This window comes from Cricetulus griseus, assembly GCF_003668045.3.
Source record: "Cricetulus griseus strain 17A/GY chromosome 1 unlocalized genomic scaffold, alternate assembly CriGri-PICRH-1.0 chr1_1, whole genome shotgun sequence".
Classification (NCBI taxonomy): Eukaryota; Metazoa; Chordata; class Mammalia; order Rodentia; family Cricetidae; genus Cricetulus; species Cricetulus griseus.
The window spans coordinates 10,367,978-10,395,302 of record NW_023276807.1 but is presented as its reverse complement, the minus strand read 5'-3'; the positions used below and the strand labels follow the sequence as shown (position 1 = coordinate 10,395,302).

Here is a 27,325-nt window from a genome sequence, read left to right as displayed (position 1 = left end):
GGTAAATGCTGTATTAAAGCATAAATGGACTCAAGATGTGAAGACAAGCAAAGGCAAAGAGTTGCAAATTTAACATGTGCTCAAATTCTAATACTGGCTGCCTTTGAAGTGCAGACCTCCTCTTGAGTGTGGGATCTATATAATAATCACTTTTTTCTCAAGACAGTCTTTCTATGCAGTCCTGTCCTGCAATGAACTCAACAATCATCTTGCCTTAGCCACTCCAGTGCTGAGATGACAGTCATGTGCCACCATGTCTGGCTCATGAGTCATTTTAAAAAGCAGAGATAGTGGAAATGCTGGAATATAATTTAGATGGGCTCATAATATGCATTGCAAGATTCTGGTTTGTTATCACTCTTGGATCACTGTCTCAGAGAATAGAGGGCAACTGTCATCTAGAATGTGGCCAACCAGGTACTGTACAGAAGACTCTTGCTGATAGCCAATCTCCATCTTAGAAGCAAGCGTCCTAGTATCTGTTAGGATACTGCTGCAATCTGACCATCACCTTTATTTTTATTACACTTTCCTGAGAAGCTGAACCAGGATCATTCCCTAACATGAAATATAAGTCAGAGTTTGTTGTTTGAAATCACTCAGCTTCAGGAATAACTTGTTACATATCAATAAAAACACAATAGTAGATACTCACAAACAGTTTAATACAAGAGGTTACTTTATGAATATTTAAAAATATAACTGACCAAAAGTAAATTCTCCTCAGTAAATAAATTTAATCCTATCATTAGAGCCTCAGACTCTACTTCTACTTATTTAGAATATTTCAAAACACTGTAAGAACACAGGCATTCTTTTTCGGCAATCAAATTAGAAACTATTTCAAGTTCTATCCCAAAACATAGACAAGAAACATACCTTTGGTAATTATAAACCAACAATGCACACCTAATACAAAGGATTTTGACAACACATGTTGGTGTCCACATCCCCAAGTCTTGCACCTTTCCGCCCTACAGCGTCACTAGGGTTGCTGTTTTCCTCATTTCAAGGCACCAATCCTAAGCAATCATTCCTCTTCTTTCCTTGATTTACTAAGGTCCCCAGGTTTTTTCTCCAACAATGCTATTCCAAAGATGCAGCCAACCTTGTCCTCAAAACCTCAAATAGCTTTCCAATCCGCCAATGTAGCACATGCCACATCATATATCATTTTTCTAGAAATATGCTTTTCTGGGCTGAGCAAAATTTCAACCTGTGAATTTAGTATTTTTGTTTTTATGTAAAACCTAGCTCTTATAATTCAGATGCTGTCCATTCCTAGAGTTCTTCCTTTTAATATCAGAGAATTCACTCTTACACCTACCTACTCCCTGATCCAATCTGGCCAGTAGGCCCTAAAAACTCTTTAAAACAGATGCAGTCTATGAAGGGCACACTCAGAGTTGGAATTCAGCCAACTTCTGTCTGGGAAGGAGACAGCTAATTTTTAATATGAAGAAGGAAGGGCAGTTAAACCCTTCAATTGGACAATTTTCAGTACTCAATTAACCACTAAGCCATGCATGAAAGGTTAAAGTAAAATGACAAGTTTATTGAGAAATACTGAAAACATGCAAGCTACTTTGAAGTGCCTTTTAAATATTTGTGAGCAACAATGTGAAGGCAAATTATCCAAGTTAAAAATGAACCACTCTATCTACTTTCACTGGTAGTTCTAAGGACCTTCTTCAGGAAAGCACTTACAGATAATGTCCCCAAATGAAGGTAATAAACTGTATTGTTGAAAAACATAAAGGTAAACTTTAGAAGATACATCTATAGCTCTTGATGTGATAACATCTTCCTAAACAAGACCCACAGTCAAGATAAGCCTGGGCTAGAGAATAAGACCCTTTCTAAAAAAGAGGTAGGGACTTTATTTGTTTGTAGATACATACATAGAAGAAAAGGGAAAGCAGAGCAATGTACAGACCATTCTTGTTGCTTTAAAATTTTCATAATAGGCTCATAAAACTTAGGGGAAAATAAGATAAAAAAATACAAAGAAATCGTGTGAGAAAAAATATAACTTACTCCTTATGATAGACTTAAAATATGCCAAAATAAAAAGCTTCCAAATGATATGAAAAATTCACTTTTACAACTGAATTTCATAATCACATGATTAAAAGTACAATTAAAATACTGTCAGTGGTAAATTTAGTACCTTTGTTTCTTCAAGTTCCTTGTTGGCAGTGTCCACCACAAAATTTTTCTCTTTTTCTAATTGTTCTGCTAGTTGGTCAATTTTAATCAATTCTTTACAAAGATGCTCATTGTGGTTGGTTAAATCATTTACTTGACTGCTTACCACTTCCTTACTATCCAAGAGTTTCCTAACATATTCTTCCAAGTCATGATTTGTCTGTTTGAGATCTTCAATCTGTTATAATCAGAAAAAAAATAATCACATGAAAAAGGCCCCTTAGCTCATAAGTGAATATTATCTGTAAAGGAGAACCATGCTACAACCCACAGACCCAGAGAAACTGATGCCTAGCCCAACTGTCATCAGAGAGGCTTCATCCAGCAACTAATGGAAACAGATGCAGACCCACAGCCAAACATTAGGTGGATCTTGGGGAATCCTGCAGAAGAGGGGGCAGAAAGGATTATAGGATCCAGTGGTGTCAAGGGCACAAGAAAACCCACAGAATCAACTAACCTGGGCTCATAGGAGTTCACAAAGACTGAACTGACAACCAGAGAGCTGGCATGGGACTGACTTAGGCCCTCTGAACATACGTTACAGTTGTGTAACTTAGTCTTCCTGTGGGACTCCTAACGTGACAGCAGGGACTATCTCTGACTTTGCTGCCAGCTTTTGGGACTCATTCCTCCTACCAGATTGCCTCATCCAGTCTTAATAGAAGAGGAGGTGCCTAGTCTCACTGCAACTTAATATACCATGGCTGGCTGACAGCCATGGGAAGCCTGCCTCTATCTGAAGAGAAACAGTGCAGGAAGAGTGGATGGTGTGGGGTTGAGGATACAGGGAAGAGCGGAAGGAGGGGAAACCTTGATTAGGATGTAAAAACAAAAATAAATTAAGTAAATAAATAAGCTAAATAAATAAAAAGGGTCCTTTAGCTTCCTTCTAAGGAAAGCAACGAGGTATTAGAATAAGAAAGGCACATTTGCTTCACTGGCAAAAACACCTAATTGTACAACTTTCTGTCTTCTTCATTTTGTAACATGTGAGTGCTACTTGGAAAAAAAATACTAAATGAAAATTAAATAACTAGCCAGGTGGTGGTGGCACATGCCTTTAATCCCAGCACTCGGGAGGCAGAGGCAGGTGGATCTCTGTGATTTCGAGGCCAGCCTGGTCTCCAGAGCGAGTGTGGGATATGCACCTAATCTTAGCACTCAGAAGGCTAAAGAAGGAGGATCATGAGTTCAAGGCCAACATGAACTACACAGTGAGACCTTGTCTCAAGAAGAAAGGAGGAAGAAAAGAGAAGGCAAATATTTATCTGCAGTCAAGAAATTGAAATTAAGCCGGGTATTGGTGGTATACTCCTTTAATCCCAGCATCAGGAAGCAGAGGCAGGCAGATCTCTGTGAGTTCAAGGCCAGCCTGGTCTCCAGAGCGAGTGCCAGGATAGGCTCCAAAGCTACACAGAGAAACCCTGTCTCAAAAAAACAAAAGAAAAAAGAAAAAAAGAAATTGAAATTAATTTGAATAATTAATGACATTTACTTTGCAAGAATTAAATTTCTAGTTGCTGTTTAAAAATCTGTTAACTCTTTAGAGAAGCCTTTGTGAACACAATAGCTTACTTACCTAAACCAAATGTCACCTCAATTAGATCTGCTGACTAATATGGAGGACAATAGCTTTCCTTGCCAACCCACTATCAAGCTATCAATGGGTATAAGTCTGTATCTATGCTTTAAATGGGACACGCACAGAGATACACGAGAGAAAGAGACAGATACACTGAACAACAATAATATCACAAAGTACATTAAATTCCAAAGATCACAAGAACACACTAGGTACCTGCCCTCAGAGAATTTCTGTTCACTTGAAGAGGCACAATATGTTAAGTGCAATAATAGGGATACTTGTGAATTAAACATATTTAACTATCTATAGAGTACATACTACATTCAAGATATTATACTGGTCTTCTTCAGAAGATTAAGTCACCTTTAAATAAAAAAATACAGCTGGGTAGTGGTGGTGGTGGTACATGCCTTTAATCCCAGTACTCAGGAGGCAGAGGCAGAAGGACATTTGTGAGTTCAGTGCAGGGTTTCTCTGTGTAGCCCTGGCTGTCCTGGAACTCACTCTGTAGACCAAGCTGGCCTCAAACTCAGAGATTCACTTGCCTACGCCTCCTAGGTACTGGTATTAAAGGCATGCACCACCACAGCGCAGCCATTTTAGCTTTTTAAAGACAGGCTAGCTGGTCTACAGAGCAAATTCTAGGACAGAAGGGTGGTTACACAGAGAACAGAGAAACTCTGTCTCGAAAAACACAAACAAACAAACAAACAAAAACAAACAAAAAAACCCAAAAAATGCTGTCTGAATGCAGAAAGTAATAATCATGCCATAGCCTGAGTATTATTCAGTCTTGAAATTTCCTCTTCCAAGACCTGGTGCTATAGCTCAATGAATAGAGTGCTTGAATAACACATGCAAGGTTTGATTCCCAACCACCAAAAACATTTGAAATTTCCTCCACCAAATAAATTAGTTCATTACCTTTTAATTCAGGCTCACTTAAATGCTTCTGACACAGGCAGAATGGGCTGGTTCACATCTTGGTGAACCAGGAAACATGGTGTAGATTGGAACCATGGCCATTATAACCTTCAAAGGCTAGTGAGCTTCTTACAACAGCCAGGCCCCACCTCCTAAAGCTCCTAAAATAGCTTCACAAACTGACAACTGACTACTCAAAAAAAAGAAAAGAAAAGAAAAGAAAAGAAAAAAGAAAAGAAAAGAGTCTGTGGGAAACAATTCAGATTCAAATCATAAGAGAGGCTTTGCTTGGTCTATAGAGTGAGTTCCAGGACAGTCAGGGCTGTTACACATAGAAACCCTCAGAAAAAAAAAAAAGAAAACCAAAAACAAAGAGAAGGGAGCAACTTGTTAGAAGTAAAGTCCTAACTTTGCTCTGTTCCTCTGAAACTTCCCTAGCAATAAGGGTGTATCTTGCTGTAGAGTAAGAGCAGATGTCTGGGCACCCACCATGGTCTCTACTGACATCAGAAGACTGTGTACCTCCCTACTAACTGATGGGGATAGAAGTCTTGGTTCCTGGCCAGGTGGTAGTGTTGCATGCCTTTAATCTCAGCACTTGGCAGAGGCAGGTGGATCTCTGTGAGTTTGAGGCCAGCTACAGAGCTAGATCCAAGATTGCTAGGGCTGTTACACAGAGACCCTGCCTCCAACCCCACCCCTCCAAAAAAGTATTGGTTCCTTACTTGGTTTTCTTTAATTTCACCCTTGTTACGGGCAGAGGTAAGGAAATAAAGTCAAGAAGAGGCACAGCTGAGGCTCCTTGTCACAGCCTGGCAAGAACTATAGTCTAGACTCTATTACGCCTCCACTGGCAGGGAAGGTCTATAGTTTTCTTTTAATCTGCTTGTTTTGGAGCAGGCAGTTATTATCTTAAAGTCATCTGCCTTGTGCATTTCTGGGATCTTTTTTTGCATGTTCGTACTGTCACTTCAAGTTGCTAGCCTACAAGTCTTTTTGAAATATATTGAGGAAAAGAAAATGTAAGAACTATAACATGCTGTTCTTTTTGTGTTGAGGTTCCATAACTAGTTTTTATTCTTGTCCACATTTTACATATTTGCTTATATCTGGATATTTTAGTCATTAAACAAATAATAACTAAGCTAAAATAGACCCAGAGAGAATAGGCTTAGAGTTAGAGACTATGGGGAACACATGGATCTCCCTGGGAAGGAGAAATAGATTTTATGGGTACAATTGAGCCAGAAAAGGAGGATATGGAGGGAGGGCACAAGAAAAGGAGGATCGGATGGGGAGGGAACGGAGAGATGAGATTGAAGGAGGGAATGAGGGGAGAGACAGCTAGAACTGAAGGACATTTGAGGGGTGGTATGGAAACCTAATGCAGTGGAAAGTAACAATAAAATGGCTCCTAATGATGCCCTGCTATACTTATAGATTGGTGTCTGGTTTCGCCATAATCAGAGAGGCTTCCTCCTGAAGCAGATGAGTTGTTTATTATAAAGAGACTCACAGTGAGACAGTACACAGAGCTCTCTTGGTACATACAACTCTAAACAAAATGTCTCCATCAAATCCCTCCCCTCAGAACTCAGGGAACCCAGAGGAAACACCAGGAGAAGAAGGCCCTCTAAAAACAACTGAGCTAAGCTCATATGAACTCACAGAAACTGAAGCAGTGAGCACAGGGCCTACACCGGTCTGCACCAGGCCCCCTGCACATATACTATAGCTTTTAAGTTTAGGGCATTTTTGTTTTGTTTTGTTTTGTTTTGTTTTGTGTTTTGTTTTTTGTTTTTCGAGACAGGGTTTCTCTGTGTAGCTTTGGAGCCTATCCTGGCACTCGCTCTGGAGACCAGGCTGGCCTTGAACTCACAGAGATCCGCCTGCCTCTGCCTCCCAAGTGCTGGGGTTAAAGGTGTGCGCCACCAACGCCTACCTACGTTTAGGGCTTTATGAGACTCCTGAATGTGTGAATGAGTGTGAAATATTTTAGTTTGCTGAGAGAAAAAGTTTTAAAAGATTTTAGTTCATAGAGAGAAAAAGTTTCCCACAGGCGTTGGCCCATTAAAGGAAGTTGGCCCCAACCCCCGGGCACATCCTATGGTTTAGACGGGGGTGGGGTGGGGTGGGGGGGGTGGGGTGGCAAGCAATTGCCAAGACAACTCTGTTTGGGTCACACCTGGCTGGCCAGCAGACAATCAAGGACTCTCCAGAGTACATTCTATGGTTTTTCCTTTGTAAAAAAACCAGCTCACACCTAGGTGACCTCATTAATATGAAATCATACTTTGTATAATCAATCGCTTTGTACCCCTTGCCTATATGCTTATCTGTGGGTTTTTCCTTGCACCCCTTGCACCCCTTACACCCCTTGCTGGGGTGTGCAGCTTTCCCGATATTGCTGACACTCGAATGCGCATTCGTTCAATAAACCCTCTTGCTTTTGCAGCTCTTGGTCTGGTTTCTGAGTCTCGGGGGCTCCTCGGGATCCTGAGGCCCTTAGGGGTCTGGGGGTCTTTCAAGTGGATCTCTGATTTTTGTGCCTGCTCTTGGGGCTCTTTTATTTTTCTGTTGGTTTGTCTTGTTCAACAAGATAAAGATGGTTTTTGTTTTATCTTATTGTATTTTGTTATGTTTTGTTGTTACCTCTTAGAAGGAAGTGAGAGGAACTAGAAGGAGTAGAGGGAGGGGAAACTGTATTTAGATGAGAAAAGAATCTATAAGCTATGTTTAATAAAAGGAAAACAGTGTTATACTGTTTTATACATAATGTTCACAGTTTAAAAGTGTATTTAACAAGAGGAAACAGGAAAGGAAATGGTAAGTCTACTTTATCTTCCCCAAAGTCCACCCCCAGACAGAGTCACATTTAGCCCCGACTAGCCTCAAACTCACTGTGAAGCCTTCGGATTACCCTGAATGTCTGATCCTCCTGCCTCTACCTCCCGAGTGCTAGGATTACAGACATGTTCTACTATGCCCAGTTTATGTGGTGCTCAGGATCAAAGCCAGGGCTTTGGGCATGCTAGGCAAGTACTCTACCAACTGGGCTAAATCTCCAGCCCCTAGAAGGTCTGTTTTAAAAGCCTTTATTGTACCAGGTGCCAGGTACCATGAGAACAGATTATCCCAAACCTGTAGTACAGAGCACTATATTCAAATCCCTGCTAACTTGGAAGTTCAGAGAAATCCTATTTATCTAACTAAATGTCATAATTATTTAACCACTTGTTATTTTAACAGCAATGTATGTCAATGGAAATGACCACTATTTCATATGGTTGGAAATAGCTAAGAAAGATTCTGCATTAAAAAGCAGCTGATCTGCCTGGCACATCCTCATACCTGTAACCCCAGAATTTGAGGGGCTGATATCAACAAAAGGATTGCTGAGTTGGAAGCCAATCTGGTCTCCACAGGAAGATTCTGCCTTCAAACAAACAAACAAACAAAAAACATACCACATAGTTTTCTCACTAACTGAATATATTTTGTCAAAGTGGTTATAAAAACTGAATTTTAGAATTCTCATATTTAAAAAACTCTGAATTTGTAATTATTTGCCCTCCGTTTTATTATTTTAAAATACAGTCACATCTCAAATTAATTAAGAGAAGCATTTATTAATATAAAAACTAAGACTAACCTGTAATTTCAATGTAGAGATGAATCTATCTTGGGTTCTCACTTCTTGTTCTAGTTGGAGAGTATTCTTGTTTGTTCCAGCTTCAGAAACTGGAGCCCCGAGACCAAATTGATGTTCTTTGGTGGTAACCTAGTAGAGAGAATGAAAAATAATGGAGAGGCAATCCATTTAAAACAGAGCTGTGACTTTTTACATCAGTAAGTTTGAAATATACTAACATTCTATTTCATTAATGTTTTCTATTGTTTTTAACTTTCCCATTAATACACATGACATACAAAGCTATGTTTTCTTAAGAATTTATATTTTTGGTTGTGAGACTAGCCTTTAACAACTGAGCCCTCTCTCTAGAATTTGTAGTATAAAACCTGGGGCTAGCAAGATGGTTCAGCAGTTAAGAGTGCTTAATCAAAAGACTGGAGCTCAAATCCCAGCACTCACATTGAGGGGAGAAGCTCACAAACTGCCTCCAGCTCCAAGGGATCTGATGCCTCCTTCTAGCGTCTGTGTGTACCAATACACACATTACTCATGCTTGAACACACACACACACACACACACACACACACCCCTTTAAAAACAAAACAAAAAAGACCCGTTCAACAAGAGAGATACCATGCCTGGTACTAGAAACCTAGATAACTAATCAATGCTGGTGAAATAATGATTATTGGAGGAGAATCTACTAATTCTACTAATCTACTACTAAATTACTAAACCAACATAATCTCTAACAACAGTATAAACATTTGTCCTCATGGCTACAGGTAAGTGTAGCCCTTACCCTTCATCAAGGAAACTTCTCTTTACAGCAGATGGAAACCACTACAAAAAAACCACAACCAATCAATATGCAGAGTTGTGGAGGACAGTTCCAATGGATACATCTACAAAATGCCCCCACACAATGCAGACAAGGGGGGCAGAAAGAATGTGAAGAGTCAGAGGATCAGGATGTTTGCTGTGAGATTGTGTCTCCCAGTAACATCACAAGTCACACCCATAAAGTCTCACCAACATGACCACCCAAGTGTGAGCTGAACGAGGATGACACCAACAAATATGCCAAATTTGACAGGGAAAAGCCCATGCGGGCATCAACACAGAACTATAGGCAATTGATAAAGCTGGGAGCAGGAGAGGTGGTATTCCCTAGAGAAGAGCCAACAATTTGATGCCCAATGCCAAACTGTCAGCAATAATGACCTATATAAAAAATAACATTATATGGATTCAACAGATCATAGTTAAGAATATATACATTGTAAGAACAATTGATTTAAAAAAAAAGAGACCAAGAATTTGAAGCAGAGATGGGCAGAAAATATGGGAGACTTTGGAGAGAGGAAAAGGAAGAGAGAAATATTATAATTAAAATGTAATCACAAAAATTAAAAAAGGAAAAAAGATAACAGGAAAAAAATTTTATATATGTTTTCCAAATAAAACTATGATACTGAGTGTGCTTTTTAAAAGATATGTGCCCTATCCTATGACTTTCCTGCAGAAGCATGAGTTAGTAGTAAACAAGAGTCTACCTCCAAACCTCTGTTTGTCAAATATGGTAGCCATTACTCATTCACATGTTAGCTATTGCCATTGTATAGTTGCACAAAGTTGGCTAGCCATCCATAAGGGGATACTTTCTCTAAAACATTTACAATTTCTATATGTAAAAAGGCAAAAGAAATGTTCTAACAGAAAAATTGGAAAAAGAATATGAATATTTACAGAAACATTCAACAATACCTTTTAGAACAGTGGTTCTAAACCTGTGGGTTGTGACCCCTTTAAGGATTACATATCAGACATCCTGCATATCAGATATTTATATTATGATTCATAACAGTAGCAAAATTATTGCTATGAGGTAGCAGCAAAATAATTTTATGGTTGGGGGGGTCATCACAACATGGGGAACTGTATTAAAGGGTAGCAGCATTAGAAAGGCTGAGAACCATTGCTTTAATGAGATGTGATATGAATTAAAATAATACGGAGGACCCCCTTTTAACAAACACCTTCACAAAAGCCAGTAAGTTGGATATATGACTGTGTGTGTATGTGTGTATGTGTTATATGCACGAGTGTACAAATGTGGAGACCAGAGCAGGACATTGGGATCACTCTCTACCTTCCTACTTTGAGACAGATGTCTCTCACTGTACTGGAAGCTAACCATTTCAGCTATATTGTCTAGTCAGAGAACCACAGAGATCCATTTGTCTCCATTCTCCTATACTAGGGTTCCAGGAATGTACATCCATGCCTGTTTTTGGCATGGGTGCTAGGGATTCAAACTCTGGTCCTCATGATTATATAGCAAGCACTCTTATCTACTGAGCCATCTCCCCAGACTCAAATGTTAGATATCTAACTTATCATACCTATACATCATTTATGGTAGCATGATGGTTTATGGAAAGCAATTATGCAAAATCTATTAACACTAAAAGTATACATATAGCTTCCATTCAAATAATTTCATTTCTAGGAATTTATTATACAAATGCATAATGTACAAATGTATATTAATTAGTGTACATCTAACTTAGAACAAATGTTCTAAGTTTTCCAGGTTAGCATAGTAGCCCCACTACTCCACAGAGTTTTTACTTAGTAATATATCTAAGAAATTATGTCATTTAGAAAAGTAATATTCTCTTTGAATCAAGTCTGTCATAGTGCTAAAACTGAGAATTTTCTAAGAGCATTCTAGACTTTTCCTTCAACACAGGTGCTATTCCTCCAACATCGCTCTAAGGAAATTATAAAACCAAGATATCCCCACTGACTAGCTTGAGTACATCCTGTTCTACCTGGCTTGGAAGAAGGTTGGCAGATCTATTTCCTTTTCCTTCCCTAAATAAAGATAGAAAATGCATTTCTATTCATTTCTAGCTACTGCCTACCTGGAATGTCAGCATAAATCTTACAGACTACCTAAAGTTATAATCATTTAGAACTATATGAGCTATATAAAATCCTACTTCTCACAGTTTCTCCTAATTACAAACATTTGACTCAGGAAAGCAGAAAAATAGCCTCTCACTTTTGCAATTAATTTCTAAAATTTTTTGTGAACATATGAATCACAAGGGAGTCTTGTTTACACCCAGAATCTTATTCACAGCAAACCTGAGATCCTACAATTCGAAAAAGCTTCTCTGCAGTCCTCAATTGGCTTTCCATCACACTTCGAATTGCCAAGATCTATTCTTGCAAAGTTCTTGCAACATGAAAAGTTCTTCATAATTTTTCCCTTCCACTTTGACAGCATTATCACCTGATTAACACCTCCAAGAACTATTCTATACATTCTTAATACATACATCTAGAAACACGCTTCTTCATTACATTTTAAGGCTCAGTTTGAACTCCATATTCTCAAGATGTTTTTTATGCTATAATGATGATGTCATCAACAAGACTTTTTATTTTAATTAATTTGGTTTTTTTTTTGCTCTAGTAACAAAATATATCATTTCTTTCAAATGGAGCTTACAGAGCTCATCAACAAGACTTTTATACATATATATGCATAGATAGATAGATAGATAGATAGATAGATAGATAGATAGATAGATAATAGAACAGTTTAGGTAAGTATGTGTTTTCTAGATATGTCTTCCTTAGATACTTACTTGAATCTTAAAAATAAGCAATGTTGTGTATTATGTATGTATGTATGTATGTATGTATGACAGATGACAACCTCAAGTGTCAGCCTTAGCCTTTTCACCTTGTTTAAGACAGGATCTATTGTCATTGCTGCATGCACCAGATTAACTGGCCCACAAGCTTCCAGGGTTTCTCCTGTCCCCACCTCCCATTTTACACAGGATCTCTGCAATTACAGATACTTATTATCTGGCTTTACAAGGTGTGCTCGTTATTTTTTGTCAACTTGACACAAACCAAGGTCATACTGAGAAGCGGGGATTTCAATTGAAAAAATGCTTCCATCAGACTGGCTTAAAGGCAAGTCTGGATTAATGATTGATGTGGGAGAACCCAGCCCATGTGGGTGGTATCACCTTTGGGCAGGTGATCTTAGGTGTTATAAGAAAGCAGCCTGAACATGCTATGGAGAGCAAGCCAGGAAGTAACATACCTCCATGGTCTGTGATTCAGTTCCTGCCTCCAGTTCCTACCCTGGTTTCTCTTCAAGACTACAACTGTGTGGTTGTTTGAATGAGATATCTCTCATAAGTCTCAGGCATTTGAATACTAGGTTCCCAGGTGGTGGCTATTTGAAATTACAAAGAGTGACCTTGTTGAAGGAGATATGTCACTGGGGGTGAGCTTAAGATTTCAAAAGCCTCTGCATGTGTTCTCTCTGTTTCCTGTTTATGGATCAAGCTCTGAACTACCAGATGCTTCAGTGTCATGCCTGTTTGTCAGCAGGCAGGTTCCCCACTATGGTGTTCATCAACTTTAACCCTCTGGAACTGTAAGCCCCAAATAAACCCTTTTTTCTTTAAGTTGCCTTGGTTTTGGTAATTTATCACAGCAAAAGAAAAGTAACTAATACAAACTGTAAGCAGAAATAAACCCTTTCTTCCCAAGTTCCTTTTGGTCATGGTATTTCATCACAGCAATAGAAATCTGAGACACATGAGTTTTGAGGATGTACTTTCAAGTCCTCATCATATCATCCACTGAGCCATCTCGCCAGCCTCTAGAGTTCTTTATATAGCAGGAAGGTATCTTAGAGAAGTGTGATAGACTAACAAAACTACACTTTTCTTTATTCTCCTTAGACTGCATAGTTGAGTGTGGGTTCTACAAAATTAGATATTAGGCTACTCTAAGAATTAAATAGGGAAATCCACCTGACACTTCATGCCAGAGTTGTTACCATCCCTCCCCTAGCTTTCAAGGCAATATTGTGGGCAGCAAAGACAGGGGTAAATCTGAAACTTCAGTTTCTGGCCTGCCAGTTTCCATACCATATTCCAATGATCTCTAATATCAATATCCACCAGAATAGCATTTGGTGTCTGCACAGACCCCAGAGAAAACACATGAAATTTTCATTCTCAACTGGGTTATAACACAGTAAGATTTCCTCTGTGCATGATCCTAGTTCCATTGCTTCTTTTGTTCATTTGTTTGTTTTTTTATTTTCAAGACACTGTTTCTCTGTGTAGCCCTGTCTGTCCTGGAACTGGCTCTGTAGACCAGGCTGGCCTCGAACTCACAAAGATCTGCCTGCCTCTGCCCGAGTACTGGGATTAAAGGCGTGCAATGCCACCTCCCTGCCCATTACTTCTTAACTGCATGACCTTAAGCATACTATTTCTCTGTAGATGGCTTCTTCATCTATTAAGTAGGAGTGATTCTAATAGTGCATACACCTCATAAAATCGTATAATGGTTAAATGAATATAAGTAATATGAATAAAAGCTTAAAATAGTTCCTGGCATATAGTAAGCACTAAACATTATTATTATCACTATAAATTCCTCTCACTGATTCAAATTATCTAATCAGCCATCGAGTTCTACTGACCTTTTCACTAGAAGATTTCTTATATTTTCATACACACACACACATACACACACACAATATCAGCTTTAGTTCACAGTATCAGATCGCAATAGTCATATCTATTCACCAAACAAATTTTTATACAGCCATACTAAAAAGTAATAATCATTTATAGGGACAACAAATAGAGAACAAAAACATACAAGTTCAACTTTCAATTAATCTATGATGTTCAGAGCACATAAATAAGTATAGCACAACATAATTAGCATCTTATCACTGTAAACACAGCTATACTATAAGGATATAGGCAAAAAGGGGCTCCTACATCTATTTGCCTTGTAAGACCCTCGGAAAGCCCAGGCTTCTAGAATCTTAGCCCAGGACCACGGCCACCCCAATCACAGAATGGAGGCGAAAGCTTGATGCAAATTGCATGAGGCTTTATTGTAGTTTAACGAGCTAACCCCATGTTTGCTTGGGTCTTTGATCCACCCGCCATGGCTGATGTCTAGCAAAGACAGTTTGAAGCTGTTTGATCTTTATAGGGCAGCGTAAGGGGAGTGTCTAGGGGTATGCACAGGTTCAGGATTGGTGTGCCTCCAGGCTTGGAGGGTTTGCCCTGTGTTGATTGGTCAACTGGTTGTTATGGCCCATAGGCCCTCCTAGGGTGGTTGCTATGCTCTCTGCGTCATTGCTGTGTGCTTGTCCGTAAAGCACACCCAGAGCCATAAAGCATAGCACCACCAGCCAACTTCTGATTGGTTCCTTGTCACAAGGCAGGCATCTGACTTTCTAGTGACTAAGACAAGGTCATAGAGCATGTGTTCGGTCGTTATGGCTGCCAAAGGGGAAGCTGGTCCCTTCAGCCTCAAAAGGCTTAGAATCTAATTTCCATTCCTCAAAACCTATGAACACACCTACATCTATCTGTGCACTTAACACGTGTCGCTTTTCTTTGACATTCACTACCATAGCAACTTTAAAATGTCTGAAGCAAACTTCTGAAATCCCTCACCGACCCCTTGGCTCTCAGCCTTGACGAATATTCTTTCCAGATCTTCTCTGTGCACACACTTGATGGTGGCTCAATATAGAGATCTGGAAATAATGTGTGGCAAGGCTGAGAGCAAGGGGTAGGTATGTACATGCCCAAGGTAAAAAAAAAAAAAAAAAGTACAACAGTAAGGTATCTATGTACCAGGAAAGGGCCCCCACCAGATAAGAAATCTTTTGTTGCCATGACCTTAGAATTCCCAGCCTCCAGAACTGTTAGGATTAAGTACTTGTTATTTACAATCTACCCAGCATACAGTGTTTGTTACAGCAGTGCAAGAGAACTAAAATGTGTTCCATTCCCATTTGACTTCATGTTCTCTTCCCATTTTTCCCACCAGGAACATTCTCGCCTCAGCCATTTACCTGGCTGACATCATCTCAACCTCAGCTCTTTGGTTCAAATGTCAGAAAGTCTTTTCTTCCTTGACTTCATAAAGTAGGTTCTCTCTTGATCACTCTCTACTTAGGCCATTTGTACTTCTTGAAATTAATTTGTTCATCTGTTTACCGTCTATTTCCTTCCACTGTAATATAAATTACAAGACATCTAGGCTGTTGTCTGCTATGTTTGAAAAATGTCCACCACAAAGTTGTTCTATGAAACACTTGTATTTACCCTATAAAATATTTAGAGTTAATAAAACATTTCTCAAAATAATGAATCTTGATTAAACAAAGCCGTTTCTCTGGTGAGGTGAAAGCAAATCTGAAGAGGACTAATACATGAATAAGTATTAAAAATCAAAATATAAAATGTAAGCATGATTGCAGGAGCCAAAGAGACAGAACAAAAGTTAGAGGAAAACTAAGGTTGTAGGTGGTACACTGCCAAAGGTAGAAAAGCATGCTTAATGCTTTTCAAGAGACCCCTTTCAGAATCAAACAAATACTGGATGTCTCAAGAAAATGCAAATAATGGCTGAACATCCTTAATCTGAAAATTCAAAACTGAAATCCTCCCAGTTCCAAAATTTTCTGAGAAACAACATGATTCTACAAATGGAAAATCCCATACTTGACCTTACTAGAGTGGACAAAGTCAAAAACTTGGTATTACATAAAATTACCTTTGAGCTTTGTATATAAGGTTCATATGAAACAGAAATGAATTTCCCCCAAATTTAGATTTGTCCTCCATCCCTGAGATGTATCATGTACATGCAATATCCTAAAGCCCCCAAACTCAGAAATGGCAACACTTCTGATCTTAAGCATTTCTGATGAGTGATATCTAACCGGCATACACAAAACCACTTCAATATTGCCTAACACCAGGGCCGGTGAGATGACTTAACTGATAAAGGCACTTGTACCTGAACCTGATGACCTGAGTTGATCCCCGGGACCCATACAGTGAAGGGGCAGAACCAACTCTCACAAGTTGTTCTCTGATTTCCACATGTGCACTGTGGCAAGTGTACACCCTGGCAAGCAGACAGACAGACAGACAGACAGACAGACAGACAGACACACACACACACACACACACACACACACACACACACACACACTAAATTGTTTTTTAAGAAAAGTAATTCCCTAAAGTCTTTGCAAGTGAGGAAGCCCTACAGCATAGAAACAATTAAGACAAACTAATGTTGATTAGTGGAGGAGGGAAGGGGGAAGAACATGAGGAAATCCAGGTAAAGAATGTGCACTATATTCTGACAGAAGAATAAGAAATGCAAAGATAAATGAAATTTTAAACAAGGGGTAAAAAGTCTGAGGAACCTCCTATCCAGTGGGACTTTAATTTTTCAGTGAAATAGAAATTAAGATTATATGTTTAAAAATATCATCAAAAGGTTGGGAAGCATATAGGATCAAGATACAACAATGTATGTATATGAAATGCCATCATGAAAGAGACTATTTTGTATCTAATTTTAAAAAGATAGTCAAAAATGTATCATCAGGGTCAAAAAAATACAAGTATAAGGACCAGGGTTCAGATCACAGCATCCATGTAAAACAGACTAGGCATAGCAGTGGAGTGTGTAACTGTAATCCTAACACTGGAGAAGCAAGGGACAAGAGGATCCCTGGGACATGATGGTCAGCCAGACTAGCTGAACTGACCGGCTCCAAGTTCAGTGAGAGGCACTACCTCAAAAACTAGGTAGAGAGGGATTTCAGAAAAAAACTCGATGTCAGCTTGTGGCCTCCACACACACGTTTACCCGTGCATATAGCACATATCCAAGCACACACATAACACACCAAGTATCATTACTCTTGAGCAAACTGAGATACATACTATGTATTTGGCAAATGTCTATTTATTATATTGGTACAAAAATTGAAAATGCTGGAGGGTTTCTATTCAATTCTGAAACCTGATTCTGCAAAAGCAAACTAGGGTTAAGTCTTTGTTTTCTTTTATTATGATTCTCTCCAAAAGTTTAGATTTACACATTCTTCAAAAGTAGGGCTTGGGGCTGGAGGGATAGCTCAGCCATTAAAGGCTAGGCTCACAATCAAAAGTAGGGCTTGAATTGCCTACCATAAGATGTGGAAAACCATACAAAAATATTATAAATGTTGTGTTTGTATTATGACAAAAATAAGCATGTTTTGAGAATTCACTTCAAACAAAATATTAAAGCCACATTCAAACGTTCCTTAAGGGTAAAAAAAAAGAGAGAGAGACAACAAAACTTCCCAGTCATTAGAATCCAACCTCCAAGCTCATCTCCTTTCTACAATGCAGTCTCTAGAGTAAAGAAACAGTTTGTATCCTCAATGCAGCATGAAACAATGGCCTTAGGAGAGGTAGTGTTTGTTTATCAGGACCTCTTAGAAACACAAGAGGGCTAGCTGTTTTCTGAAGGCCTTTCTGGACCAAAGGGATTTAGTAATACAAAACTAAGACTAACAGTGTAACTAAAACAAAAAGAACTACCTTTCGAACTGCCTCCCTTCAAAACATGAGATTCGTAATTTTAATATCCATAACCATGTCAAAGAGTATTGCCAAATACTGGGCTACAATAGCGATTCTTCTTGAAAAGTAAATAAAGCATGTTTTTGAAACTGCCATTAAATAATATCAAAATTTAGGATTTGAAAGGAATTGATGTAGTATTTATCTTCTTATCCTTCTCAATAAAGATCGAAGGATTCTGTTCATTGCTCAATTAAAATATAATTATGTTTTTGTTCTTGAAGCAGAGTTGAATGTCATAACTCCCCTTTATACTAACAAATAATCTTTTCTACTTTGAAATTACGGTGACTTTATTTCCTGAAAGTGAACAAAAATGTACTCGAATTTAAAACGACGAATACTGTGGGACACGTAGATCTGCAGCGGGGGACGGGAGGGGGGTAAGAAAACACAGAACACTGTCCACTTGTGCCAACTTTTCTTAAAGTCTAAATCCTTGACTGAAAAGACATATATAAATACATATATGTTTATGTGCATATACTTGGGCGTTTTTAGGTATCAAGCGCACGACGGCCGCCTATTTGAGACTTAAATAACTTTTTCAAACAAAAGCTTACCCTGCCCTTTCCTCCGTACAGTACTCTAAAAGAAAAGTATGAGATTTTCATGCAAAACCTCAACCTCTGCCTTCACCTGCCTCCCTGTCTATAAAGAAGAGACCGAGGAGACCACGGGGCCAGGAAAAAGACAGGCTGGGTTTCCAAGTGCCTCAGCTTCACTGCACAGCGTCTCTGAGCAAAAAGCCTCGCAACAACCAAGCTGAGGCAGGAAGCGAAGCGGTCACCATAGGAACTGGTCTCGACCCTCAACTCCCCAGAAACTAGGAGTCGGGTTTGCTCCTGGAAGCCGTCGGCTACACGCGACGCAGCCGCTCAAGCAGCGGTGCCCACCGGGGCCACCGTCAGACCCCCCAACATCCCTCCCCACCCTCTTGCAGCCGCCCCGGGGTGGGTCTTCTGTAGCCCGGCGCACCTCGGTGGCTTCTACCTGGAGCTCTGGAGCCCTCCCCCGGCCTCCCGGGCCGTCGTCCTCCCGGGAGCTCATCCCGGCTACTGACGGCCGGCCGCCCGCCCTGCGGGACCTCCAGGCCCGCCCCGGCCTCCATCCTCCGCCCCTGACTCCTCCTTCCCACCCGTGGGCTCCGCCCCGGCGGAGGCGGAGGCTCGGCGGGTCGCAGCGGGGAAGAGGGCGGGAGCGGTTAGCTCCCGGCTGGGCGACGCCCCGCCCTCACGCTCTGTACCTGAGGGGGGCTCTCCTTCCACCTCCCCGGCGCTTCCGCTCCGCTTCCGTCCGGCGCGCCCCCAGTCCCACTGCGCAGGCGTACCTGGCTCGACACGCCCTCTCGCGGGGACTACAAATGGCGCGCGCGCACCCGAGCGCGTAAGCGACGTGTGCACAGCCGCCTTGCCCGCCTTTCAGGGCTCCGACCAGAGAGGCCTTTTCCTGGCCCATCCGCGCCGCGCAGGCGCACGCCCACGCAGCGCCTAGATGGCCGACCCGTGCGTCCTGTCTCCTAGTAACCATCCTCTAGCCCGCGCCTTTCCGGAAGCCGCCGGGACGCGCATGCGCGGTGGTCGTCCCTTAGCGCTTAGAACACCTGTTGTTGCTTCGAAGCCAACAGCGAGCAGGTCGCTGGAGCCCGAGGCGTTCCTGGCTGAGGGAAACGGTTACTCCCTAGAGCTGCTCCGGTGCGCGGCTCCTGACAGCGTCAGGAAGCTGTTCTGTGGGAGCCTTCAGGTGGGCTTCCCTGTTGCAGCCTCCCAGAGGGAGCTGGTCTGTCCTGGTGACCGTGGCAGCTGAGGGCCGCCCCTCCGCCCGGGTCAGGTCTGCCCATCCAGTCAGGATGGAACTGGGAAGTGTCAGACCCAGCAATAAACTCTCACATTCCAGGCTGGCGCTTCTTCTCCACATGCCAGCCCCCCTCCAAGTCCCCTCTCTAGGGAGACTGGCGATGAAAAACAAGAAAGGATATAAAACCTCGCGAGGTGTTACATATTGTAATCTTTTTAAGTTTTTGCCCTGAGGTTTGGCTTCTATCAGTGAGCAGACTTGGGCCTTTTTTAAGCTTAACCGTCAAGGGTGGTAATCCTGGCTGTCCGACTGCGTTAAAATTGCAGCCTGAAATGAAAAAGTGGACAGAAACGAGCACTGGTCTATGCTGCCAGTTTTTAAAGTTTAACTTGAAAAATATATTTTCTCTTAATGCAGAATTCTGGGTTTTTCACCTCTTCTACCCAGCTTATCAGAAGCTTATTTCTCTCCCTCTGTGTTTACATCTTTTTATTAGAATGTAAGTGGGTGTCGTGGCGGCATTTATAATTGGTTTGTTGATCCTTCTGCACTTTTTCTCCCCAACCGCTCCCCACTTTTGCCTTTCTACTCCAGTGGTTCCCCCACCTGTTTTCATGTCACAAGTGTTGTTACTCCCCAAACCACTTTTTTATTCCTCACATTTTATTGCAGTTTCATGACCTATACCCACACTCACACCCTTAAGTCGCCCCCCACACACACACTTACATATTTAAAGCTAGAATCTGCACGCAAGAAAGAAATGTGGTATTCGACTTTGGGAGTCTGGGTTATCTCATCTAACACAATTTGCAAATCCTCCACTTTCCTGCAGATTTCATGACTTCATTTTTCTTTATAGTTAACTGAAATTCCACTGATTATGTATAATGTTTGCATTATTGACTCTTTTTTGTTTTGTTTTGTTTTGTTTTTTTGTTTTTTTTTTTTCAAGACAGGGTTTCTCTGTGGCTTTGGAGGCTGTACTGGAACTCACTCTGTAGACCAGGCTGGCCTCGAACTCACAGAGATCCGCCTGCCTCTGCCTCCCAAGTGCTAGAGTGTACTGGTGTTTTGTCTGCATGTATGTCTGTGTACCACACATGTGCCTAATGCCCACAGAGCCCAGAAGAGGGAGTAGGATCCCCTAGAACTGGAGTTACAGGTGGTTGTGAATCACCTTGTGGGTGTTAGGAATTGAAACAGCATTCTCTGGAAGAGAATGGCTCCTAACTACTGAGCCATCTCTCCAGGCTGTAAAGTTTAGCTTTTATCCTCCTGTCAGAAGTATAGCTAGCAAAAGATCACACTGTAGTGAACATGGCTGCTAGTGAACATGTTCACTAGGTTACAGATTTCCTTTCTTTACTATTCAGAAGTTTTTTTTTTCTGTGATCCCATCTTCCTGTCTTTTCCAACAGATGACCATACAAGTTTTTTTGCAGTTTTCTTTTGATGCTATAGTTTAAACTTGTGCATTTGGAAAGTAAAGTCATGTTTGAGGAGATATAAGAATTCTTGTTTTTTGATGGACGGTGGTGGCACATGCCTTCAATCCCAGCATTCTCAAGGCAGAGGCAGGCGGATCTCTGTGATTTCAAGTCCAGCCTGATCTACAGAGCAAGTTCCAGGACAGGCTTCAAAGCTACACAGAGAAACCCTGTCTAGAAAAACCAAAAAAAAAAAAAAAAAGAAAAGAAAAAGAAAAAAAGGAAAAATTCTTGTTTCTCCTATGTAAGTACTCACGTTTCCATAAAGCATTACAAGCAAGCAAATTTATTTTTTTTCAGGAAAGTACACTTAAATATAACTTTCATACTTTTATATTTTTCAGTATCCATATTTTTTTCATAAGGCATTTTGTTTTTACATAGTATATTTTATACCATTTATTTTCATAAATTATATTCTTTGTATTCATAACTAGATGTTATAAAACTAATTTTAGTGTCCTAATTATTTTAGATAAAATAGAAGACCCAGGGAGCATGTTTCTTCTGAAATAACAGTAATTGATTAAAAAATAAAAATAAAAGTAGCTGGGTGTTGGTGGTGCACGCCTTTAGTCCTAGTACTTAGGAGGCAGAGACAGTCAGATCTCTGTGATAGAGATCTCTGGAACAGCCTAGAGCGAGTTCCAGCACAGCCTCCAAAGCCACCGAGAAACCCTGTCTCGAAAAAACCAAAAAAAATAAATAAAAGTAATAAAGAAGCATGGGGTCTCAAAGACCATCCTGAAACCTTAGTGGGTGGAAATAATATGTAATATGTAAATGGAACTCAGGAATCTGGAGTAGGATTTTTGATAAGAAATAAGAAAGAATGTACCAATTTCAAAACTTACCAGGTTGGGAGTGCAGTTCGGTGATAGAACACACACTTAGCGAAAACCTGCTTTGATGCTCCCATGAAAACCACTCTTGGTTGGAGTTGAAGATTTGAGGGCAAAGAATGAAGATTATTAGTAGTAGATAGAAGTGAGAGCATAATTCCCACATAATTCCTAGCTTGCATTCTATTGCTGTGATAAACAACATGATCAAACGCAACTTGAAAAGGAAAGTCACAGCCAATCATTAGGGAAATTCAAGGCAGGAACTCAAACAGAAGCAGAGGCAGGAACCTTGGCTGCTAACTGGCTTGCTCAACCTGCTTTCTTATACAACTCAGAACTATCTTCCCAGAAGATACTGCCCACAATGTTCTGGGTCCTCATACATTCATCTTTAATCAAGAAAATGCCCCACAGGCTCACCTAGAGGCCAGTCTGAGGGAGGCAATTCCACAATCAAGATTCCCTCCCTTCCAGAAATGTTTAGGTTGTGTCAAGTTGACAAAAATTAACCAGCCCACTTGGAAAGAGTTTTAAAACAGGTAAGCCCTTTGTCTCTGCCTCCCAGGTGTTACTACAGATTCTTCAGAAAAAAAATGTAAAGAAAAGATCCATTTCAAGGCCAAGAGTGTAAAGAGTTTCTTTTCTTTTCCTATCCAGGACTACTAGCTTCTTCCCCTAAGCCAAGGAAGTGAGTGTTTCCTTCTTTTCTGGAAACCCCAAGAGTGGTGAGTGCTCCACCCTGCCCTACCTAACCATAGCCCTCCTCACTCCTCTGACATGTGGTTCTAAGGCTAGGCTTTTCAGCAATTTCATTGAAAAATTCTCTGTTTTGCCTTCTTGGTATCTCTGGGTCTCTAAGTGCACATATGTTAAGCTACTTGATACTGTCTGTTCCCACAGCTTGCTTTGCTGTTTTTCATTTATATTTGATATTTTCCATGGATACACACACACCACACACACACACACACACACACACACACACACACACACACACACATATAATTAAAGCTGCTTTAATTATATGTGTGTGTGTGTGTGTGTGTGTGAGAGAGAGAGAGAGAGAGAGAGAGAGAGAGAGAGAGAGAGAGAGAGAGAGAGATACATGTGTGGAGAGGGAGAGAAAAAGGGGAAGGGAGAGAGAGACATAGACAGAAGGAGAGAGAATGTATGCTGGCAATTGGGCCTAAGACTCCCTGTGTGCCAGGCAATCTCTATTCTACCATCTTCCTCATTACTGTAGAGTTTCCATTCATTCCATTGGTCATGCTTCAGCCACAACTCTTCTCAACTTAAAACTGTTTTCTGGTGCCAAGACTTGTGTACATGTTTGTAATCCTAGAAGTTGGGAGGTAGAAGCAGATGGATCAGGAATTAAAGCCAGTATTCCTCCAGCGAGTCCAAGGCTAGCCTGGGCTACATGATACCCAGTTTCAAAAACTAAAACTAAAAAAAAAAAAAAAAAAAAAAAAAAAGTGTGGATAGCCCAGTGGCCCAGTGGTTAAGAACACTGACTGGTTGCTCTTCTAAAGGACCCAGGTTCAATTCCCATCATCTACAAGGTGATTCCTAACCATCTGATCTCGAGGCCAGCCTGGTCTACAAAGGAGTTTCAGGACAGCCAGGGCTGTTACACGGAGAAACCCTTTCTTGAAAACAAACAAAAACAAGCCAAAACAAAATATATCCTGTGTATACTTTGCTTTACCATTATCTTGGGAATATATAAAATAGTTTAAATAACTGTGTTAAAGAACATTCTATAATTCATGGCATTTCTAGGTTTGTTCCTATTAGCTTCTTTGGCCTCTTGGTTACAGGTTATGATTTTTTTTTGCTTGTTTTCATGCCTAAAAAGTTTGTTTTCATTTTTTAGATTTAGTTAGAATACAATTTGCATACATACATAGATAAAACTTCGAAATCCTGTTTTTCACTTTTCCTCACATTTGCCTCCACAGTACCTCCACTTGCTCCTTTCCTCCCTTCACAGTACTCCCCCTTCTACTTTCATGTCATATAGGTTTTTTTTTTTTGCAAGTATGTGTGGTTTATGTGTACATGTGTATGGGAGCACATTCACATGTATATGCAAGGGTGTCCTGAAGTTGATGTTTGATGTCCTCCTTGATAACTCTCTATTTTTATTTATTGAGGCAGGATCTTTCCAAGGTCCTGAAGCTATCTAATTCTAGCTAATAACTAGCCAGCCTGTCTCAAGGAGGCTCTGTCTGACTCTCCAGGTGCTGGAATTGCTGACAGCCATCAAGTCTGCCTGGCTTTTCTGTGGATTCAAATTCTAGACCTCAGGCTTGATGGCAAGTGTTTTATACACTGAACCACCCCTTAGTCATATGTATATTCTTCTAAAATCCATACTTTGCATGTGAAAGAAAGTGTTGGATTTGTCTTTGTGAGCCTAGTTTATTGTGCTCAACATAATGTCCTATAGTTCCATCCATTTTTCTGCAAGTGACATAACTTCATTCTTCTTGATGTCTGAAGAAAACTCAATTGTAGATATATACCACTTTTCCTGTGCTAGGTATCCAAGCTGGATCTATATCTTGGTTGCTATGACTAGGGTATAGATATACAAATATCTCTCTGGAGTGATGTCTTATATTCTTTTAGGAATATACCCAAGAGTGATATAGTTGGATCCTTTGGTATTTCTATTTTTCTTTTTCTTTTTTAGGACCCTCCATACTGATTTCCATAATGAAAACTGCTCCAGTTTCCATTCCAACCAGCAGTAAATAAGGATTCTTCCTTTCCTCTCCTCTTCAACCTTGTTTGTTCCTATTTGTTTTCTTGACAATGGATTGGGGCAAGATAGATGACAATGCAGTTTTAATTTGAATTTTCCTGGTAGCTAAGGATATTTGGTGATTATTTAACATACTAGTAATAAATCAAAAGTTTTTATTAGCAAGAATGATAGATAGGAGTGAGAGAAATTGAGAAGTTCTATTTTTGTAAGGGAATAAACAAAATCAAGAAACCCTCCTTTTAAAAAACTTTCAGGGACTGGGATCAGCAGTTAAGAGCACTTGTTGCTCTTTTAGAGGACCTGGCTTTGGTTTCTAGTAGCAACAGAGTGGCTCACAAACATCTGTAATTCCAGTTCCAGAGGACCCAATGCCTCCTTCTGGCCTCCATGGGCACTGTGTATGCACATGGTATACATATATACACACAGGCAAAACATCACATACACACCAAATAAGACAAATTAATTAATTTAAAAGAATATTTTCAAGAAGGCTGACAATATGGCATAACAGATAAAGGCACTTGTCACCAAGCCTGGTAATCGGAGTTCAATCCCAGAACCCACATGGTAGAGGGTGAGAACTGACTCTTACAAGTTGTTCTAAGAGTGAGTACTGTTCTTGCCGAGGATCCACATACTCAGCATCCAAACAGGATGATTTACAACAATCTGTAACCAGCTTTAGGGGGATGGAGCACCCTCTTCTGGTCTCTCTTGGAACTGCAACTCCATGCACAAACCCACACACAGACATGTAATTAAAAATAAAAAGATCTTTTCCTAAAAAAAGAACACGTAAGTAAGTGCTGGAGGGTAGAAGATGGTTTTGTGTTTTCAGCACCACTTAAAGAATCATTGCCATGAAGTTGTTGACGTTCCTATTGCATTCACTTACTACCTGATTTTCTTTTCAGTAATCACATTGAAGAAACATTTCCACTACTTAAAAGGGGTCCTCACACTCCCTTGATGTTTGACCAGCTCTCCCAATGGGGTTTTTTCTAAGTAAAGCTTCCACTCAAACAACTGCTGTGCTGGTGGATTCAGAAGTGAACGATCACTTAATGCAAAGAGCTGAGAAGAGTGAATTGGAACCAGTGACTCGGTTATTTCAAACCACCAACAAAATAAAGTTAGAAGACACAAGCCAAGGAAACTTCACCAGAAAGGAAGGGACTGACACAGGATGGAATTCCATGAGCTTTGTGAAGGAAAATGATGGCCTCGTAATGACAGATTTGGAATGAAGTCACCTGGACATATTACCAAAGAAATCAAAAATTGATTTTGATTAAAGGATGTGTTCAATGTAGCTGAAGGCCATTAGCCTAACAAAATGAAAGAAGGGAGAAAAGGCCCTCCTAAATCCAAAGTAGATTTCTTCCCTGTCAAACACCACAGTTATTTTTACTAACAGTATTTGGTACTAATGCACTTTACTGTAATTATCATAAAGATTTTTATTGAGTAGTATGAAAGGGGGAAGCTAAGCAAAACATGACTCACACCTTTTCTGGTGAAGCCCTTTCATACACTGCACTTCAAGTTCAGGGGTTTGCTTTGGAATCCTTTACCTTTCTACATGTTCAGGAACTCTTTCTGTTCTGTGAGAGAGCACTGTTGATCGGTCCTTGGAAAAGAACAGTGAACCACCTCTCTTCAGAAGCATTTCACACTCTTAGGCCTTTTTCTGCCATGCTGCCTTCATTTCAGAACTAGGATGCAGTTCTTTCCAAGTTAAATGTGTTTTTCTTGTAATAACTACCATTTTATAACAATATCTCATATAATAAAAGCAAAAACTTGTTTTATATCTGTTAAGATATATATAGTCTGAAAAATTAATACTGCCCCAAGCAATGGTAGATGAAATTAAAACTATTTAGTATCTAGTACATGGTGAATTGTAATTATTTATATAATATGTGGGTTTTGTTCTTTGCTTGGTTGGGTTATTGTTGTTTGGTTTTGGTTTGATGTTAGAGATTGAATCTAGCATGATAAACATGCAATTCTGCTACTGAGTTCCACCCAATGTTTTCAACATGTTCTTGTATGCTAACACTTAATAACTGTATGTATTATCTAATTGCATTATCTCCTTAATATTATTAAAAGATAGAGCAAAGGCATCTTGGGATGGGTGGGGAACAATGTTGTATGAGGCAGGCCAATTCTAAAGAAATGAATCTTGAGCCTAGAGTTAAAAACATAGTTAAGTGGTATATACTTCTTTTTATCCTTCACAAAACATAATTCTCTTTTTACTTTTTTTTTTTTTGTCTATGGATGTTTTGCATATGTGGGTGCCTGGTGCCCATTGAGGCCAGAAGAAAATATCAGATTCTCTCAGACTGGATTTACAGTTGTAAACTGCCCTGTGGGTGCTGGGAATCAAACTTGGGTCCTCTGGAAGAGGTGCTCTTAACCGCTAATCCATCTCTCCAGGCCCCAGAATATAACTCTTTAGAAAAGAAAAAATTGCAGAAATCATACATTGTTCACTGTGATAATTAATATTGATAGGCCACTTGGCAGGATCTAGAAT

At 40.1% G+C, this 27,325-nt stretch overlaps 2 protein-coding genes across 16 annotated transcripts in view; one reads left to right on the top strand and one right to left on the bottom strand.

Moving 5' to 3' along the window:
• Tsga10 (testis specific 10) overlaps window positions 1-19,230 on the bottom strand; it is an 84,564-nt gene extending 65,334 nt beyond the window's left edge. For 3 of the 12 annotated variants that reach the window (XM_027386821.2, XM_035452731.1, XM_035452732.1), the window contains exons 1-3: window positions 18,848-18,956; window positions 8,373-8,501; window positions 2,171-2,386 (exon numbers count right to left, since the gene is read on the bottom strand). In XM_027386821.2, the coding sequence (XP_027242622.1) occupies window positions 2,171-2,386; window positions 8,373-8,501; window positions 18,848-18,919 (417 nt within the window). In that variant the 5' untranslated portion in view covers window positions 18,920-18,956. Of the gene's footprint in view, window positions 1-2,170; window positions 2,387-8,372; window positions 8,502-18,847; window positions 18,958-19,115 lie in introns of those variants that run through there. The other 9 variants (XM_027386823.2, XM_035452733.1, XM_027386824.2 and 6 more) reach the window with 7 other exon arrangements.
• An 85-nt stretch (window positions 19,231-19,315) lies between these two features.
• Window positions 19,316-26,672, top strand: CUNH2orf15 (chromosome unknown C2orf15 homolog). 4 transcript variants are annotated; one of them, XR_004772373.1, is made up of 4 exons: window positions 19,316-19,612; window positions 22,416-22,540; window positions 22,659-22,726; window positions 25,692-25,772. XR_004772373.1 is itself a non-coding variant. In XM_035452738.1 (4 exons), the coding sequence occupies exon 4, from the start codon at window positions 25,767-25,769 to the stop codon at window positions 26,022-26,024; it is 258 nt and encodes an 85-aa protein (XP_035308629.1). In that variant the 5' UTR covers window positions 19,329-19,612; window positions 22,337-22,540; window positions 22,659-22,726; window positions 25,692-25,766; the 3' UTR covers window positions 26,025-26,672. The 4 variants fall into 4 exon arrangements, 3 of the variants coding, with proteins under 3 accessions (XP_035308629.1, XP_035308630.1, XP_027242510.2); XM_035452738.1 differs by having other exon boundaries at window positions 19,329-19,612; window positions 22,337-22,540; window positions 25,692-26,672; XM_035452739.1 differs by lacking the exon at window positions 22,416-22,540 and having other exon boundaries at window positions 19,329-19,612; window positions 25,692-26,672.
• The last annotated feature ends 653 nt before the right edge of the window (window positions 26,673-27,325 follow it).

Bases quoted from the DNA above. Each gene is read 5' to 3' on its own strand.
- CUNH2orf15 (XM_027386709.2), top strand. From the start codon at position 25,767: ATGGGGTTTTTTCTAAGTAAAGCTTCCACTCAAACAACTGCTGTGCTG.